Source organism: Macaca nemestrina, chromosome 6 (assembly GCF_043159975.1).
Source record: "Macaca nemestrina isolate mMacNem1 chromosome 6, mMacNem.hap1, whole genome shotgun sequence".
NCBI classification, from domain to species: Eukaryota; Metazoa; Chordata; class Mammalia; order Primates; family Cercopithecidae; genus Macaca; species Macaca nemestrina.
Window position 1 is genome coordinate 63,966,917 of NC_092130.1, and position 19,545 is coordinate 63,986,461.

At 35.4% G+C, this 19,545-nt stretch overlaps 1 protein-coding gene across 6 annotated transcripts in view; it reads right to left on the minus strand.

Moving 5' to 3' along the window:
- The window catches only part of LOC105500004 (COMM domain containing 10), a 269,943-nt gene that overhangs the window by 15,995 nt on the left and 234,403 nt on the right, over positions 1-19,545 (minus strand). For 3 of the 6 annotated variants that reach the window (XR_011624764.1, XM_024787126.2, XM_011772906.3), the window contains 2 exons: positions 11,160-11,219; positions 9,446-10,282 (listed from right to left, as the gene is read on the minus strand). Coding sequence is in view for 2 of the 6 variants with exons in the window: in XM_024787126.2 (XP_024642894.1) it covers positions 10,244-10,282; positions 11,160-11,219 (99 nt within the window). In the remaining 4 variants the exon portion in view is untranslated. Of the gene's footprint in view, positions 1-13; positions 5,282-9,445; positions 10,283-11,159; positions 11,220-19,545 lie in introns of those variants that run through there. The other 3 variants (XR_011624763.1, XR_011624761.1, XR_011624762.1) reach the window with 2 other exon arrangements.

A 19,545-nucleotide genomic window follows, 5' to 3' on the forward strand; every position in this document is an offset into this window, starting at 1 on the left:
TGAAGAGGGCAAAATATGAGGACATGCTAATTGGTTTGGGAAAGGAACCTCCTGCCATCCGGCTCTCTGCCCCCACAACAGTGGTCAGGAAGGAGAAGCAGAAAGAGGCAAACAAGCTGAATGGTTCTGAAACATATCGTGGGACATTTCAGACGCCCCTGCAGGGAACTGAAATGTTGCATGTTCTTTAAAGCTAAATATCACTAATTTAATTTAAATAAATTTTTTTGTACTGCCTGTAACACATTTTGTGGATGAAGCTCAGAAGAAAAAAAAAAAAAAAGACGCATATAGATTCAGGTATGGTAGTAGTTAATTGTCCAAGGCAGAAATGACTTGGCATTGCAGAATCAGTTTCTTCTGCTTTTGATACACACTGGGATAGGTTAAATACTTCAGGGTGAAAATAACATGGAAAAAGCCTTTCATTCATTCATTCCCCTGCCTCAAGCACATCTCATGGGTTTCAAATGATGTAAATCATTCCAACTTGTAGATGATCAAATACGTTTTAAAAAGGAGGCACAAAGGTAGCCCTGAAGCCGCCTGGACATCTGTTACTGGAGCACACAAGAGTAACTTGATCCATCAGTTAACATCTCATCCTCTCTTTTTCTTGGTTTCCTATTTAGCTATGTTGCACTGTAAATGCTTAGTCTGGAAAGAGAGGAGCAATGTTTTGTATTGTTCTTTTCCTTCTACAAATGCAGCAAACAGCCAAAAGACAGAATCAAGCCAGGCTACTAAGGGCATATTCCATACCTCCTCACTTTCCTAGGGAGCTAGACGGGGATGTTGAAGTTCAAGTTCTCACTCAGAAGCATATAGAGGAAAGTGAGTGTAAGGTCAATTTCCACCATGCCAGGAACTGGGAGCAGACTCTCAATGGTCCACTGTGGCAGGAAGGTAGCCAATGAGCCTTTGAAACTGACCCGGCAATGTCTTCCCTCTGCTTTCAGGGAGGTGAAATTTTTGCTCATTTAGAATGGAGGGTTAGAAGTGTCAAGCAGATCTTCTTTGGGAGTCAGTCACTGATTTCAAAGCCTTCTTCTCTTACTGGAGGGTCACTTGAGAGTTGAAAGGTACGAATGATACCTTTGATATTTTTGCCTATAGCTCTCTGCATGTTTATCACTGAAAAAAAGAGACAGATCTGCTAAGAAGACCTATAAAGGACAGAGGCTGAAATTGTGATTGTATTAATGGAACCTGACTAGAAAATTTTCAAATGCCCAAATCTTAACCTCCCATTCACTCCTGATGCTGACATTTCCAAAAGAGCTACATGTAGAAAGATTGATAGCAACTGGGAACCAAAATGACAATTATCTTTCAGAGCTTGGTAAGGTTGTGTAAGAGCATATGTTCATTCTTAAGGACTAAGAAAGACACTCCCTCCCTACCTGCCCCTCTTCCCCACACACCTCAGCTTCTCCTCAAAATCTGGACTATCTCTATTCCAACCCATGGAGTGGAAGCAAGAGATGCAAGAGGAGCACCATCCAAGGGCATGGTCTTTTTACAGTCAATCTGGTCATCGATAAACACGGCCAACCAATACTTTAACTGACCAAACAGAATGGCAAGTCCTTCTTCCCTAAAGGATGTGGGAGAACCAGAGAGGGCCAATAGGGAAGTAGGCAGAGAGGCAGAAGCATTTCTTCTTCTATAACATATTCACCTTCTTTCCATAAAAATGTTCTATTTGAAATCCTATACAGAGAAGTTTATGAAATTGATTTGGCTTCCTTTAGTAAACCCTAAAGTTAAAACCCTTACAAAAATGATGAAATAAGGTTTAAATATTTAATTACAGGAGAATTTTTAACATTTCAAAAAATACAATCCTATGGAAAGAAAATTTGACCTGTTGTGGCTCTGTTTGTTCAAGTAGACTCCTGTAACCCTGGATCTCCTTACATAGACTCTAGAGCTAAATATAAACATGAATTAAAAGAATTGTCAAAGATTATCTTGGTTACAGGTTTAACTGAAAGAGTAAACTAAAGAAAAGGTATCAAAGAGTAGAAATGCATTTACAGGAATGGCATTAACTTAAGGAAAATGATCCTGGAAAATCAGAGACGGGAAGAGTGCTTCATGGGAACCAGTACAGAACCACAGCACTGTAAAATCAGGGCATTTGGGTAAATGCCTATTGAGGGCCTGAAGAAATAATCTCACAGGTGGTGGCCACACTCTACTGGTCCATCAGTTTAGGGCACCTATCAACACGTATGAGCCTGCCAAGCAGAACTTTACAAGATCACTGACCCAACCATATAAAGGAGGTTAACAGCATATCTAGCAAAGATGGCCACCCCCAGAGTCCTCCAAGCCTGCTGTGTGAGAAATGCCTGTGCTGGATGATTTGCAAGTCCAGAAAGCCGATGCATCCAAACTCAGTTTCTTTTTACTACTCTAGTTACTTTGTTTGGATGACATAAGGAAAGAACACACTTTGCAGTAAGAACCAAAACTCTGACAAAGAGGGCCTTGAGTTTCAAGGATTCACAGGGCATTCTGCCACAAGGTAGAAAAGTTAGATGTTATAAATCATTACTCTATCATAAGAAACTGATCCTTCACATTGGGCTCTACATCTAAGGGCACAGTCTTAGTTGCATAGGGAAATTTTAAACTAAAATTAAACTAAACTATTACTGAACAGCTTTCTGTGTGGCTCTGTTTATCTTGCCTGCATTCTGTACTATCTATGTCAACATCTGATTTTTGTCCAGTTGGTACATTTGTGATAAGCTGGAACAATCTGTGCCACGTAAAGGGAGACTTAAAAAAACTTTGTCAGAATTGTCCCACATCAGTGAGGAAAGCCTGTTTGTAGGCAGTGTGTATAGGAGTGTGTGTATGTCTTTAATCAAGATACTCTTTTCAGCAGGAAATTAAAATCTTCTGGGTAATGAGCTCAGAAAATCTATACACACTGTACCTATATTTCAATATAAGAATGTTGTTGATGTCTCTCTGGAGCACTTCATTTTGACCCTGTCACATAAATCAACTCTGAAATTGCTAGGAATGTAACTGTTTTCAGTCTTTGCAGCATCAGTACCCAGAAGCATGTGTAGGTCAACTTCATGAATACCATAAATCTTTTCACAGCAATGGGAGAACTTGCTCTAGCCTTCTGGAGGGCAGAAATCTGGGTCTCTGGTTGGTTATAAGGCTTTTATTCTCATGTTTATCTCCTGGATGATGAATAAAAGGTTCAGTGACCTCAGGAGATACTCCCTAGAAGGGATGTGGCTATTCTCTAATGGAATTACCAAATACCAGCATATCTGGCTAAACCAGTTTGAAACCTACTTTTGCACAACTTTAAGTTTACAATTATTTTAAGAATTTAGGTGCTACTGTGCAAATAAATGGAGAGAGCCAAAGGTAGAGAAAAACTATTTACGTACTCTATTAATTGATTCAGTCAGTATTTCTAAAGCACCCCAATGTTGACAGAACTACTTGCATCAGCATGGAAGAGAGTGAGAAGCTGAACTGCAAAGCAGAGCACATGCTCTAGAATACACAAGTCACCTTTTCTCTAATCAGCTGGAAATTACTGTGCTCCTCTGCCAAACCATAACCACATTCTTGGGATGGAGAGGAACGCTGGTGCTTCTAAGGCTGATGTGTTAAAGCAGCCTTTTCCAGGGGACAGCAGCTTTTTCCTTTGTCCCCTTATGTAGTCTGGTTGAAACTGCAGAAGAGTTTGAAATGTGCATGAGAAGTAGTGCACAAAGGAAACTCAGAAATCTCAGAAGGAAGGAGAGATGAAGAAAGGCCTTGAGAAATCACTGCACTCCTTGCCTTACAGTAAGTCTATATTTTTTATAGATTAAAAAAACTTTATTATTGACTTTTCCTTTAAAGTTTTGGGTAGAATGTACAGTGTTTTTAATTTTTATTTGCCAATTAAAAAATACAAACACAAGTCAGAAAAAAATAAATGCAGCTATTAAATTTACTATTAACTGCTTTCCTTTACCTAGATTTTTTGAAGGAAAAAAATCTTTAAAACTCATTAAAAAATCAGATTCTCATTAAAAGATGCTAAAAATGACTGAACTCTGGTTTCACTAAAGGAACATTATCATATATTCTTTATTTTTTCTGCCTTGGAGATTAAAACAGTCTCTCTAAGCCTATAGCACCTTCTTCCTTACAGATTTATAGACTGGACTTGCTTCACCTTTCTTGTCTTTGCAGACTATTTCTTTTGAAAGAAAAATCAGTAATTTTCCATTTCAAATAAAACAAAGTAGGCTATGAAAACTGCCATCACTTAGATTTGGATTGTAGGTCTCCATAACAGCTAGTACAACCTTATACTTCAGAGAAAAGCAAAAGAGCTTCAAAAAGACTTCAGGAGTGTGCATGTGGGGAGATGGAAGCAATGGTTAAAAATCCTTAAAATTCTCCAAAATTAAAAATGCCATTAAGCTTTACTATAAAATACCTCAAATTAAAGTGTTCCTAATTTTAGCATTAAATGAGGCTGGTCTATTGAGTAGGACTATTTGCATAATGATGGCAAAAAAAAAAAAAAATCAAAGTTTTAGGGAAGCAAAATTGATCTGAAATTTAAATTCTAATTCCTGAGTAGCTTCTGACTAATGCATCTGAGTAAATCAGAACCATCCCAGTCCTCTTACTCAACAGTAGAAAAAGAATTATGGAAAGACTTTGGGGGAAATTTACAATACACTCTTATGGTTTCTCAAAACTTTTGTCTCAAAATAACCACACTGAGGGAGGGAGGTGAATATAGGTTCCTAGTAGCACTGAGAATTTAGCCTGAAGTTGCAGGCTGCAAGCACAAAGGTTTTGTTTTGTTTTGTTTTTTAAAGTTTCCCATTTCCTCTTGAACATTTATATGTATTTTGCCATAAAATGTTAATCTCCATTTTAAAATATGTTTTACATTACTGCAATTACAATAAAATTATGTTGCCACCATATTAGTTAGGCTACAGGCAAAACTGCTGTGTATAGCCTAAACTGATTCCAAATTTAATTACTCAAACAAGATATTTTATTTCTGTCAAGGGCATGGAGACAGTTGTGTTCTACAAGGATATTCAGGGACCCAGGTTCCTTCTATCTTGTTGCTCCCTACCTCTTAAAGCATTAGCATTCTTGTCTGCTCAAAGCTGACTCAGCTCCAAATTTGGGTTTCAGTCACAGAAAGGGGAAGACAACTGGAGATGAAGGATCACTTCCATTCACAATTCATTAGCGACACTTAGTTCCATGGCTGCAGTAGCTGCAAAAGAGGATGGAAAATGTAATTTCTTCTACCTCTGACAAAAAGTAGAAGTGATGCTATTGAAATATATACAATGTCCATCTTATGACTTTTTGTGTTCCCTACCAACTACCTCTTTATTCCTCTAGGAATGCTCCAGTTTAGAAAGCACAGTACAAAGCAGGGTGCTGCATCTTTTCTTTCTATAAAGGGCCAGGTTTTAGGCTTTGTGGGCCATATGGTCTCTGCTGCAACTACTCAACTCTGTTGTTCAAAAGTAGCTACAGACTACATGTAAACAAATGAACATGGCTGTTGTTTTAGTTATCTATTGCAGCATAACAAATTATTACAAAGTTAGAGGTTTAAAACAACAAAGTTTTCATCTCACAATTACCATGGGCAGAGTTCAAGCATAGTTTATTTGGGTCCTTTGTTTAGAATCTCACAAGGCTACAATAAGAGTCAGTTGGACTGTGTTCTCATCTAGAAGCTTAACAGGGAAAAAACCAAAAACAAAACAACAATAACAAAAACTATTTCCAGGCTAATTCAAGGTTGTTTGCAGAATTTACTTCCTTGAGGTTATAAGGCTAAGGGCCTCAATTTCTTGGTGGCTGTTGTTCTCTCTCAGCCCCTAGAGGTCACCCTCAGTTCCTTGCCATGTAGCCCTATCCACAGCCTCTCTTATAACATGGTATTATTTCTTCAATGCAAAGAAGAGAGAAAGTCTCAAGAGTGAGTTTGGTAGCAAGACAGCTGTGTTCCAATAAAACTTTATTTACAAAGACAAGCAGTAGGTCATGTCCATCATTTGCTGACCCTTGGTATAATGAATGAAGTGTAGAAGACATTATTTAAGGTAAGAAGAAATCAAAGTTCATTGAGTAGAGAAAAAGTTAGATTTCTCAGAGCCAGAAGGGCCATGTGGAAAGGTACTCAGAAAAAAATATTTTTTTCATTCTGGTCCCATAATACATGTATTACCTCATTTTTTAAATACAAAATAAAAGCAGAATTGGCATTGTATTAGAATCTGTGATTATAAAATGGAGTTGTTATTAGAATGCCAAATAAGTTTAAAGTGAAGGGGCTTCATAGCAAGCTTTCTACAATTTTGACTCTAATTCAAACTTCACCTGGAAAAATTTCAACAGAAAGCCTGCTTATTTTCTTAGTGATTACAAAAATGTCAGCTAATGCTTATTATATGATTGAGATTCAAGGATTATGCTAAATGTTTAACATGAATTTCACTGAATCTTCAAAATATCTTCAAAATAATAACTCATGTAATGTAATGAGTTATAATAATAGGAATAGTAATCTAAATAACATGAGTTATTTATTTTGAAGATTATTATATATTATTATATAGGCCTTATTATATAAGCCCTTACACTTAAATACTGAGTTATTGGCTCTCATATTTGCTGATTTTTTAAAGAGATTTCCTTTTCAATCCTTCTATAGTTATCAACATGACATATCTCAATATGTCCCATCACTCTTCCTAAACCAGCACTGATCCTAGGTTATAAAGAATGTTGAGGGTGAAATGTATAGAAGGAAGAAGGGGCTGCTGAAGGTGGCTTGAAGCAAGTGAGTTCTCATTAATTGTTTGTGAGAGTACAAATTAATATAATCCTTTGTAGAAACAATTTAGCAATATATATCAAAGGCCTTGAAACACGTAAATGTATTTTTGAAAATACACAAGAGGTGTATATATTTGTATTATAAGATGTCTGTTTTTTTGTTTGTTGAGATGGGGTTTTGCTCTGTTGCCCATGCTAAAGGGCAGTGGCATGATCATGGCTCACTACAGCCTCAACTGCCTGGGCTCAAGCAGTTCTCCCACCTCAGCCTCCCAAGTAGTTGGGACCACGTGTGTGTGCCACACCTGGCTAATTTATTACTATTATTTTTTGTAGAGACAGGACTCGCTATGTTGCCCATGCTGGTCTCAATCTCCTGGGCTCAAGCAATCTGCCCACCTCAGCCTCCCAAAGTGCTAGGATTATAGACATGAACCACAGCACCCACCAAATGTTTGCAGTATTAGGTAGGTACTTCCAGGAAGTGAGATGGCAAAATGGAGCAACTTTGTTTTAATGAGCAACTATATATATATATATGTATGAGAAAAGGTATCATTTTGTCACCTAGGCTGAAGTACAGTGGGGTGATAGAATGACTGTAGCCTCAACCTTCCAGGCTCAGGTGATCCTCCCACCTCAGCCTCCTGAGTAGCTGAGACTACAGGCATTCACAACCAAGCCTGGATAATTTTTGTATTTTTTAATAGAAATAAGGCTTTGCCATGTCGCCTAGACTGTTCTTAAACTCCTGGGCTCAGGTGATCCTCCTGCCTCAGCCTCCCAAAGTGTTGGGATTACAGGCATGAGCCACCAAACCTGGCCTCATTTTATAATGGAAATTCTATTATAAAGATAAAAAAGATAAAAACAGAAAATAAATCTTCATACTTTTGACACAGCAACTCTACTTCTAGGAATCTATACTAAATATCACGAGAGGTGGGGTCTAGGGTTTATGTATAATTATATTTATCAGTAAGTTCCTTATGTTAAAAAATTAGAATAATCTAAATGTGCCAAAATTTGGATAATGTAATTATTTTGAGACATATAAAGTATAGATCATTCAAATGATGAAATATTTAATATACATTAAAATTATGTTTGCGCAATAAGGATATGAAAAATGCTCATGCTGTAAGGGTACATAAAGCAAAGTATGAAACAGAATTTATGGCATTACTTCAATTTGTTAGGAAAGAAGAAAAAATGAACAAGAAAGATAAATGGATACAAAAAAACTGCAATAAATCTATCAAACTATCATTAATGGCCATTTTTGGATGATAGGATTCGATAAGTTTAGATTAGTTATTTATGATTTTTTGGTATTTCCTAAATAAAAATAATTGTAATAATTTATAATTAGGGAATAATTACAAATATAATTTGTAATAGATATAAAAATTAGTTCCTCTTTCTAACAAGCAATTCTATGTCTATTCAATCCTCATGTCACACACTCGTGAAAGACATACAGTAAATTTACTTGCCAAGATTGCAGTTCCAGGCCCCATTAATCTCCTCATTCATCTTACTTTTATAAAAAAGTAACATGCACTTAATACTCCTTAGAAATGCCACATGTTCTTTGACTTGTGCATCATAACAACAGTAATGTTTTAAGAAAGAAAGAAAGTTATCTTCAACTAAATATTTCAGAAATAATTATCTTCTTAGTTGGCATTAGACCTTCTACTTGCCCTTTATTTAGTGTCTCTGAGTCAGACTTTGTTGAACCAGACTAATGGAAAGAATACTATTTCCCATATTTTTGCATAGGTTTAAAGATATTTCTTTTAGGGAGCATGTAACGAACTACTTTCAGAAAACTTCATTTATAACCATCATATTTAACTTGGATACCTACATCGAGAATTCATTTTGGTAACTAAACCAATGAAAACTTCTGTTTATCTATACGGCTACTGTCAGGAAGGCCTATCAAATTTAACTTGGGATGATGTATATTTATATGTACATGAGAAAAAGTCTGAAAGAATGTTTACCAAAATGTTTATAGTACCTCTAGGACTTCAGGTGTTTACCTCTGAGAACTGGCAAAACAGAGCATAAAAAAGTAGGAGAGATCCTACAAGCCATATTACATTAAAAACATGCCTTCCAGATATTCTACCAATGAAAGTTTGAGTTTAAAAACTTTTAAAATCAATCAACTATGGAAAACTGTAATAGTTGTATTGTGAAATAATCCAAACTCTCAATTCTTCTAAGCAACAGCTTACAAATAGATACACAAACAAATGTGGGTATAAATTCCATATACTGAATATTTGAGAGATATTTAACAGTTGTATTTCCCAGATATTTCAAATAAGAAATGTGCTTCAATTTCAATGACTTTGGTTATTTAAATATAGGACATTTCTGAAATCAAATTTCTTCATGTGAAGAAAGTCATGTTTGATTCTCTCTCTTTTTGGGAACAATATAGATATTTCATTCATAAAAAATGCAAGTTTTTTTAAACAAATGTATGTATATGTACTCATTTACAAACATTCATGGCATAAAATATACTATAAATGTATAAAATAAAAAAGTACACTTCAACCAATCCTAAGACACTAAAATTTTATTAACAGAAATCAACATATTTATAGAAAGAGAATATAAAAGGTATCTGATTTGAATAATGGTGCCCATTTAGCACTCCTTACGATTATTTTATTCAAGACCTGATTCTGTCTCCCAAACTATAAAGTGAATCATTATTAATTTGCAGCATAAAGAAAAACACACAAAAACCTGGACTATTATTAAATCATTAAACTCAGAGAGAAACTGAAGTTGACAGAGAAGCTCAGACTGGAATTAACTGATACCATACTACTCACTATTTTACATTTCTTTCCTCTATTATTTCTGAAGCAAAATATACTCATCATATTCAAATAAAAATGCCATAGTGTATTTGATTGTATGTGGCTACTTTCTTAATTTTATTTATGTAATTACCAAAGCTCTGTATTCTACTAAGGTACACATCTTATCTTGTATCCATGGACCCTCCTTGATACATTATGGTATCATCAAGCAAGTTTTAAAAACTAAGCAGGACAGGCAAGAGAGCAACACTATGACAGTAAAAACAATATGGTATTCACTTTTGTTTCCTTTAAAGCAAAAGTGTTCTTAATAATTACTGTTGGCTGACAGAACTAAAGAAAGTATATTAGAACCTCAGTACTCTTAACAATGATCTCTCTTGGTTGTTATTTGTCTAAGAAGTGATAAGCCATATAATTTACAGAAAGCAAGCCACTGAATCCTTCAGAAAACACAACCTGGCAATGTATCTTCAATGCAAAATAATGAGGTGGCAGGAGCGTGATGAAAAAAACAGTCTTCGAAAACATCATGTAAGGGAGTCCAGTTGTGCTTGTATAGTCTCTAGCTATTTACAAAGACAAAAAAAAAAAAAAAGAAAAAAAGACATTAGTGAAGGGAACGAAACTCATATCAATTGTTATTTAGACACATGCAAATAGAAAGGAAAAAATGGCATTGGTAACTAGGAATATTAAATCTATTCACATAGCAATAAAATCACCAGTTAGAATATTTTTCTTTTTATGTGAAGATATTAGAATTTGTGCTTGAAAATTTAAGTTTTCAAATTTTCAAAGAAAGAAGATTTCTTAATACTGTTAAGTGTCTTCAGCTGTTTCATTTTAAATTATCACTACATAATTTTGTTTTTAATGAGACATGGGGTTTTATTGGAGGCTTATGTACGAGAGAGTGAGTACAGTGGTGGTGGGCTGAACAGGATAACTACATGCATGGTCCAGTGGCAGTGGGCTGGGCAGAAGAACTGCCTACTTTATAAGATTTTTAAAGTTGGGGGTGGAGGGAGTATATTTTCCTGGATTACAAAATCAGTCTTCAGAAAGAAACATGAAACATGCTCACAGATAAATCTCTAAAGGCATGTTTCCCTTTACCTTTGGGCCCAGAAATTAAAGTATTTGACATATATATTTAAAGTGTCCATGTGGCCAGGAATCACAAAGTTCATTACTTAATGTCTTATATTAAAACAACAATCCTATTGCTTTAATTAAAACTATTTTCCTTTTCTTCCTGATTTAGTTTTTCAGATTCTCTTCATTTCTCCTATACTTCCCCCTGTGAAATATAAGGTGTTTATAAGGGAAGTTTAAAGAACTTAGTTCCATAATAGGACATTTAAAAATAATAATTCATAAAATGAAAACAAAATATTATGAAAAAACCCCCACATATTAGAAAATTATTTTAAAAATATAGACCTTGTTATAGAAATCAAACAACTCCTTGTGACTGAATTCCACAAGAACTTTCTCCAGGCTCTGTAAGGAAGAAAAACAACAAAAAGAATGTAGCTGCACACAATTTACATCACATTTTTTCTCTCCAGATAATCTTAGAATATGACATAAGATTGTCCTCTGAGTGGTTTTTAAAAATGCTTACCCGCTCTACTCAACCCCATGATTCTTAGAACTCAAAAATGCAATTAATAACACTCTACTTTAGCAAAAGGTTTCAACTCTACAGAGACATCTGTCCTTCAAGTTGACTCTACGAAGGTTAATAAAACATATGCCAGTAAGAGAACAACTTCATTATCTAATTTTTTTCAAGACAGAGATAATACATGAGATTATATTTCATCTTTCTCAGCAGTCTGTTTGAAATCTAGTAAATACCATTACACAAAGACACTGGAGGCAGGATATCTGATTGAACTCATCCAGCCATTAATGCCTCACATCAGCATAGCTACTGCCTCCAAGCACTAATATAGCAGTTGTGATCTCAACATGCTGAGGGTTACCTTCTTTAATGTACAGACTCAGCAAAAGTTCACAATTAACACAACAGTTTCAAAGCCAGGACTTAAACACTCTCTTTCCTTTTACTTCACATGCATTAGAGAATCCTTTATGGGTGCTACAGATGCTAAGTAATATTGTGTATGTATGTATGATGCTGTAGTAAAGTATGATATTAAACTAAACCCAACTCAACTCAATCCAACCTACTTTTGGTTGACTCCATACACTGAGGAAACAATTCAAACAAGTTGCTTAAGACTGCTCAAATGTATTTATTTTATTCAAGGTCCCTCTGAAGAAGTGAAAATTAATGAGGGGACAATGCCAAGAATATGTTAACTGCTCTGATCACACTGCTGCAATCACGTGATATAAAATGGGCATCATGAACTAAAGAAGTAGAAAATTGATGCAAAATTGAGCCACATAATTAATTGTTTATGATCATTTCCAACATACTATTTATTCTAGTTCCCAGGTCCTATGTTCACTTTTGTTTATCTGTTTTAATGATTTCCATTTCTATTTACAAAGCCGACATTTCAAACCAAATTCTCTCTAACTAATTCCAGAAGAGTCGATGGGGCTATGTTCAGAAAATGTATCTCACTTTTCATGAAGCTAAGTGTACAGGATCAAATTTCCATACTTCTAAGTACTTAAGCTTTAAAATGAATAAAGAAGTACATATGCTTTAAAACCTCTTCCCTTAAGAATGATATAAAATCATAAAGTTTTTATATTATATTAGAAAAATTCATTGGCTGTCACACATCATTAAAGCTCCAAAGATTTAATCAGCATCATCTATACATACTATATGTCCTCCTAGCAGTTAAGGAAGGATGATACCCTAAATTTCTGAGAAAAGCAAGACAAGTTCATTACTCTCACCTCCATCCAAAAAGATAGGAGAGAATGAAGGCTGAATCAGTGTGTAAACAACTGATTTGATGTACCCCTAAAAGTAGCAGTCAAGCCACGTTCTTGTTTTCTGTATTTTGCTTTGCTTTGTTTTAAGGTGGTGTTTCCTAAAATGTTACATTGACGAAACAGAATACATTTAAATTCGAAAACACACTTCTTAAAAGAACAATTGCTATAGTGGTAGACTAGGAAGCTAGAGGCCCTCTTTCCACCACTAAGATACCAAGTTAACAATATATGGATCAGAATACCCTTGTGAGAACTTTAGAGACCAGTTGAGAAGCTCTACAGGGCCCATGCCATTATAAAACCAAGAAGAAATTCCAATGAAAGTGGTAGGAAATTAATTTCACAGTGTTCAGTGTATCCATGCAGATATCCTCTCCCATGTGGAACAGTTGGAGCAACCAAGAAGAACCCCCCAACCCCCATGTCAGAGCTCTTCCCTCAGGACAGAAACAAAAGAATGAACTATACATCCAACATTCTGGCTTTCTAGGGATTCCCAAGGAACTGGTTTCTGTATCACTTAAAGAAGGGCACTCACAGGCCCAGCACCAGCGTTTGGAAGGCACTGAAAACAGAGGTGAGAGGCATATTAGAGCCGCAGTTCCACAGGCAGGTGCCAGAGGGAGCAAGATATCAGAAAACATTTGAGAGGCGCTAGAACTCCCAGCTGGGCTGATTAGTGAAGGTCCTTCCCTGAGCAAGGTCAGTATGCCAAGACTGGAGGAAGTAGTTGCCTTTCAAAATGCCCAGCAAAAATCACAAAGCATACAAAGCAATAGGGAAATATACCCTAATCAAAGGAACAAAATAAAACTCCGGAAATTTACCCTGAAGAAACAAAGGTCTATGAGCTACCTGACAGGGAATTTAAAATAACTATTATAGGGATGTTTAATGAGCTAAAAGAAGGCTGGGAGCGGTAGCTCACATCTGTAACCCCAGTACTTTGGGAGGCCAAGGTAGGTGGATCACCTGAGGTCAGCAGTTCGAGACCAGTCTGGCCAACATGGTGAAACCCCTCTACTAAAACTACAAAAATTAGCCAGGTATGGTGGCATGCACCTTTAATCCCAGCTACTCGGGAGGCTGAGGCAGGAGAATCACTTGAACCCAGGAGGCAGAGGTTGCAGTGAGCCAAGATCGTGCCACTGCACTCCATTTGGGTGGTAAAGTGAGACTGTCTCAAAACGACAGAGAGAGAACACAGACTATTGAAAACAATCAGGAAAATGATACATGAACAAAAACACAGAAACTATAAAAAGAACCAAACAGAAATCCTGGAGCTGAAAAATACAATAACTGAACAGAAAAAGTTATTAGAGGTATTCAACAACAGTCTTAGGCAGAATCAGTGAACTTGTAGACAAGTTATCTGAAATCACTGAGCAGAGGAGAAAAAAGAAAGAAGAAATGTGAAGCGATGCTAAGGGATTTAGGACAATATCAAGCAGGTCCATATATACATGATAGGTATTCCAGAATGGAAAGTAAGAGAGAAAAACATAAGAGAGCTTATCTGAAGGAAAAAATGGCTGAAAACTTTCCCAATCAGTGGACAGAAATGTATATACAGATCAAGAAATTCAAAGAACTCCAACTAGGAAAATCCAAAGATAACCATACTAAGACACATTATAGTCAAACTGTGTAAAGTCAAAGACAGAAACTTAAGAGCAGCAAGAGAAAAGTGATTTATCACATATGAGGGAGCTTCCATAATATCACCAGCAAATATCTCAGCAGAAACTTCGAAGGCCAGAAAGGAGTAGGATGATATACTCAAAGTGCTGAAAGGAAGCAAAAACAAAAACAAAAAAACTATTAATCAGGAATACTGTATCTGGCAAAACAGTTCTTCAAAAGTAAAGAAAAAATTAATATTTTCCCAGATAAAGAAAAGCCATGGGAGTTCATTACCTGGAGCTACTCTATATAAAATGCTAAAGGAAGTCCTTTAAGTTGAAATGAAAGGACAGCAGGCAAAAACACAAAGATGTATAAAAATATAAGTTTCTCTAATAAAGGTAAATACATGGAAAAATATAGTAATAGGTACTACTGTAAATTTAGTATGTGAAATTTAAATGAAAAAAACCCCAAAACAAAAACCCATAAATCTATGTTAAGGTATATATAATATATATGGAAACGTAATTTGTAACATCAGTAACAAATGGAGAAATGGAGCAGTAAAGGAGAAAGTTTTTGTATGTGATTAAAGTTAGGTTGTTATCAGTTTGAAATAGAATGCTATAACTTTGAGATGTTTTATGGATTCACAAAGGTAACCACAAAGAAAATATAGAATACACACAAAAGGAAGTGAGAAGGGAATGAAAGCATACCACTAGAAAAAAAATCAATGAAACACAAAGGAAGGCAATGAGAGAGGAAGGGAAAAAAACATAGACAGCAACTAACAAAATGGCAGTAAGTAAGTCCTTGCATATCAGTAATTATTTTAAATGTAAACAGATTAAACTCCCCAATCAAAAGACATAGGCTGGTTGACTGGATAAAATAATAGAATCCAACTATACACTGTCTATAAGAGACACACTTTAGATCTAACAATACACATAGGCTGAAAGTGAAAGGATGGAAAAAGATATTCCATGTAAATGGTAACAAAAGAGCAAAAGTGGCCACACTAAAATCAGACAAAATATACTTCAAATAAAAAACCATTACAAGAGACAAAGAAAGACATTATATAATGATAAAAGGGTCAATTTACCAGGAAAATATAACAATTATAAGTATTTATGTACCAAACCTCATAGCTTTGGTGCATAAATACAGTAACTTCTCACTTAATGTTGTCATAGGTTTTTGAAAACCGTAACTTTAAGTAAAATGACAAACAACAAAGTCATTTTTCCCCCACCATTACTATAAAAGGACATTGAACAAAATGACATTATTTAAAAACCTGCTGTACATTGTTTTGCTTAAAGATGCAGTTTCCAAGAACCTATCACAATGTTATATGAGGACTTACTGTATTTCTATGAACCTAAATATATGGAACAAACTTTGGCAGGATTGAAGAAATTGGCAACAACACAATAAATAGCAGGAGACTTCAATATTCCACTTTCAACAATGAACAGAATTATACAGAAAATCAATAAGGAAACAAGATTTAAGAAACCCTATAGACCAATGAGACCTAACAGACATATACAGAACACTCCAATCAAAAATAGCAGAATATATATTGTTGAGTACCCATGGAACATTCTCTGGGGTAAGACCATGCATTGGGCCACAAAACAAATCTTAAATTCCAGAAGTCTGAAGTCATACAAAGTATCTTTTCTGATTACAATGGAATGAAACTAGAAACCAGTAGCCCAAGGAAAACTGGGAAATCTAAAATATGTGGAAATTAAACACATTCTCATACAATCAATGAGTCAAATAAGTCATAAGGGGAACTGGAACTGGGAAATACCTTAAGACAAATGAAAGTGAAAACACAACATGTCAAAATTTTGGGATGGAATGAAACTAGTGTTAAAGGGTTAAGTTTATAGCTGTTAAATGTATAATGTAAAATAAATATATATATATATATCAAGTTAACAACCTAACTTTACACCCAAAAGACTAGGAAAAAAAAAAAAAAAAACCCAATCTAAGGTCAAAGTGAGCAGGAAGAAGAAAATAATACAGACTATAACAGATAAATGACATAGAAAATCAAAAAACAATATAAAAATTCAAAGAAATTAAGAGTTAGTTTTTTAAAAAGATCAACAAAATTTACAAATCCTTAACTAGACTAATTAAGAAAAAAAAAGAAAGAAGACCCAAATAACTAACATTAAAAATAAAAGACAGGACATTGTAACAGATGCCATAGAAATAAAAAAGGTGTTATAAAAGAACACTATGAACAACTGTTTGCTAACAAGTTGAATAACCTAGACAAGATGGATAAATTCCTACAACCAACCTACTAAGACTAAATCATGAATAAACAGAAAATACGAACAGATCAATAAAGAATAAGGAGACTGAATCAGTAGTTAAAAACCCCTCAACAAAGAAATGCCCAGGACCAGATGGTTTCACTGGAGAATTCTACGAAACATTTAAAGAATTAACCTCCATTGTCCTGCAACTCTTCCAAAACCTTGAAAAAGAGGAGATACTCCCAACCTTATTCTAATGAGGCCAGTATTATCCTGGTTCCAAAGCCAAACAAAGACACTACAAGAAAACTACAGATCAATATCCATGATAAGTATTGATGCAAAAATCCTCAACAAAACACTAGCAAACTAAAGTCAAGAGCACATTAAAAGGCTTATACACCATGGTATAATAAATATCATTATACAAGTAGTAGTTATTTCTACATTGCAAGCATGGTTCAGCAAATGAAAATGGATTGGTGTATTACACTGCATTAACAGAATAAAGATGGAAAGACACATAATCACCTGAATTGATACAGAAAAGCATCTGACTTATGTCTGTCATAATCATTGCCATTTGTCTTTCAATCCATAATGACTTACAGAAGACCATGGGGAATACAGCAGTGGTAAGTGTTTTGTCTATATTTAGACAGCATACACTCCACAGTCTTCCAAGGGGTGGCCCAGGGCAGTTGTTTTGTGGGGAAATAAGAATGGAGCTTAGATGTGCAAGATAAAAAGGAAAGGGTGGCAGGCCAAGGGCCAATTCCCCACATTATCATGTTCCGACATGGAATCCCCCAAGGAGTCCAAAATTTTTAAATTTGAATCTGTCTTTCTAAGATATCATGAAGATATCTTATCAAGTAAGGAGTGTAGAGCACATTTAAGAGTTTGGTAGCTTTTTAAATGACTTTTACATTTTTATGTATGATATGGATCTCCATTTTTACTCTTGCTTCAGGTCTTACAAATATTAAGAGTGGGTCTGATCAAAAGCTACCCTGGAGCCACTGCATTTTTAGGAGGAAAACATATTCAGCTTTCCTTAGGACTATAACTAGGAAGTCACAAGTTTGCTTATAAAGCCAGAATCAACTAACTTCATTTTTTACTTGTCATAAAATGTATGGAAGGTTTTATCCATTAATTAAGTATATTTTCAAACAATTTATCTTCAGTTTGAACACAAATCAGTGGCAGCCCCCACAGATATATGAAAAGCATTGAGTTCAATGAAAGTTCAATTACTAGTATTAAAGGGTGCTTCTCTTTGGATTGTCTAGGCTCTACATATTTCATCCTTAATTTTATATACTTCTGGCCTTTCAGTCGACCCACAGTTCATTAGTATCTTTGTTAAGGGAAGAAGAAGAGAAAATAAAATGAAATTCAGACCTGTCATCTTAGTTATCAGTAGCAACTCTAACAGACTTCATGGAGAAAAATGTAGAAACTCCTGGTTAAAGTAGTTTATATGCCGAATCTGACAATGTATATAATTATCCATGTGCTTCCTGCCTATCGCTGTCATTAGATAATGGAACTTGACTATTTGGCCCTATTTTTTTCCTCAGAGTCAGAAAGACTGGATAATAAAATGTAGGATATTATGTCATACTGAATAAGAAGAGAAATACCCTAATGGCAGAAACTACAGCTGTGAGTTATGAAAATGCATCTGCATCTTGTCATCCACAAACCAAAACTATCTTGAATTAAACCAAAGAAAGTATGTCTATCTAAATACATATATATATATGTACACACACACATACATACACACATACACTCCTTTAGATGATACTGTGCCTAGTTTTTAAAAATAGCTGTCTTTATAGCATAAAAGTTAATGACATTACATCTCCATTCTTCCAGAAACCAGATACAAGGATATTTTCACATAATGCAAAATTGGATTTTAGGTTAAAAGATTTTAAAGAAATTAAATTTGCTGATCATTCTTTTTTTTTTTTTTTTTCTGAGATGGGGTCTTGCTCTGTTGCCCAGGCTGAAGTACAATGGTATAATCACAGCTCACTGCAGCCTTGTACTGACTCCTGGGTGTAAATGATCCTCCTGCCTCAGCCTGTGAGTAGCTGGAACTAGAAGTACACTACCACATCCAGTAAGTTATTTTTATTGTTTGTAGAGACAGGGTCTCACTATATTGCCCAAGCTGGTTTCAAACCCCTGAGCTCAAGTGATCCTCCCACCTTAGCCTCCCAAAGTGTTGGGATTACAGGTATGAGCCACTGCACCTGGCCTTTGCTGATAATTGCAACAGGAAGTCTTTCAAAGGAATATAGTAACTGGATATGTAATACAAATTATTTCTGGAAGGACTTTTTGTTGGTTGTTTAACAGCAATATCAATGGATACTGCCATTATGCAGTAAGACTAATAGAAAACATTTATCAGATTTGGTTAAAAAGTTATTTTGAGGCCGGGCACAGTGGCTTACACCTGTAATACCAGCACTTTGGGAGGCCAACGTGGGCGGATTACCTGTGGTCAGCAGTTCGAGACCAGCCTGGACAACATGGTGAAACCCTGTCTCTACTAAAAATACAAAAATTAGCCGGGTGTGGTGGTGGGTGCCTGTAATCAGAGCTACTCGGGAGGATGAGGCAGGAGAATCGCTTGAACCCGGGAGGTAGAGGTTGCAGTGAGCCAAGATTGTGCCTCTGCGCTCCAGCCTGGGTGACAGAGCAAGACACTGTCTTAAAAAAAAAAAAAAAAAAAAAAAAAAAAAGGTTGTAAATTTGTGATAGCTAGAAAGCCCAAGATACTGATATACATACACAGCCTTCCACACAAATGAGTAAGTTTTAAAACATAAAGATGAAGTCAGTAAATAAGGTAGGGTTTTTGTTTTATTGCTGTCATTGTTTTTGTTGTAGGTAGAATGGTTGTTTTTGTAGGAGAGGTGATGGATTTGTACTGAGTCATCTGCAGTATTGCATGA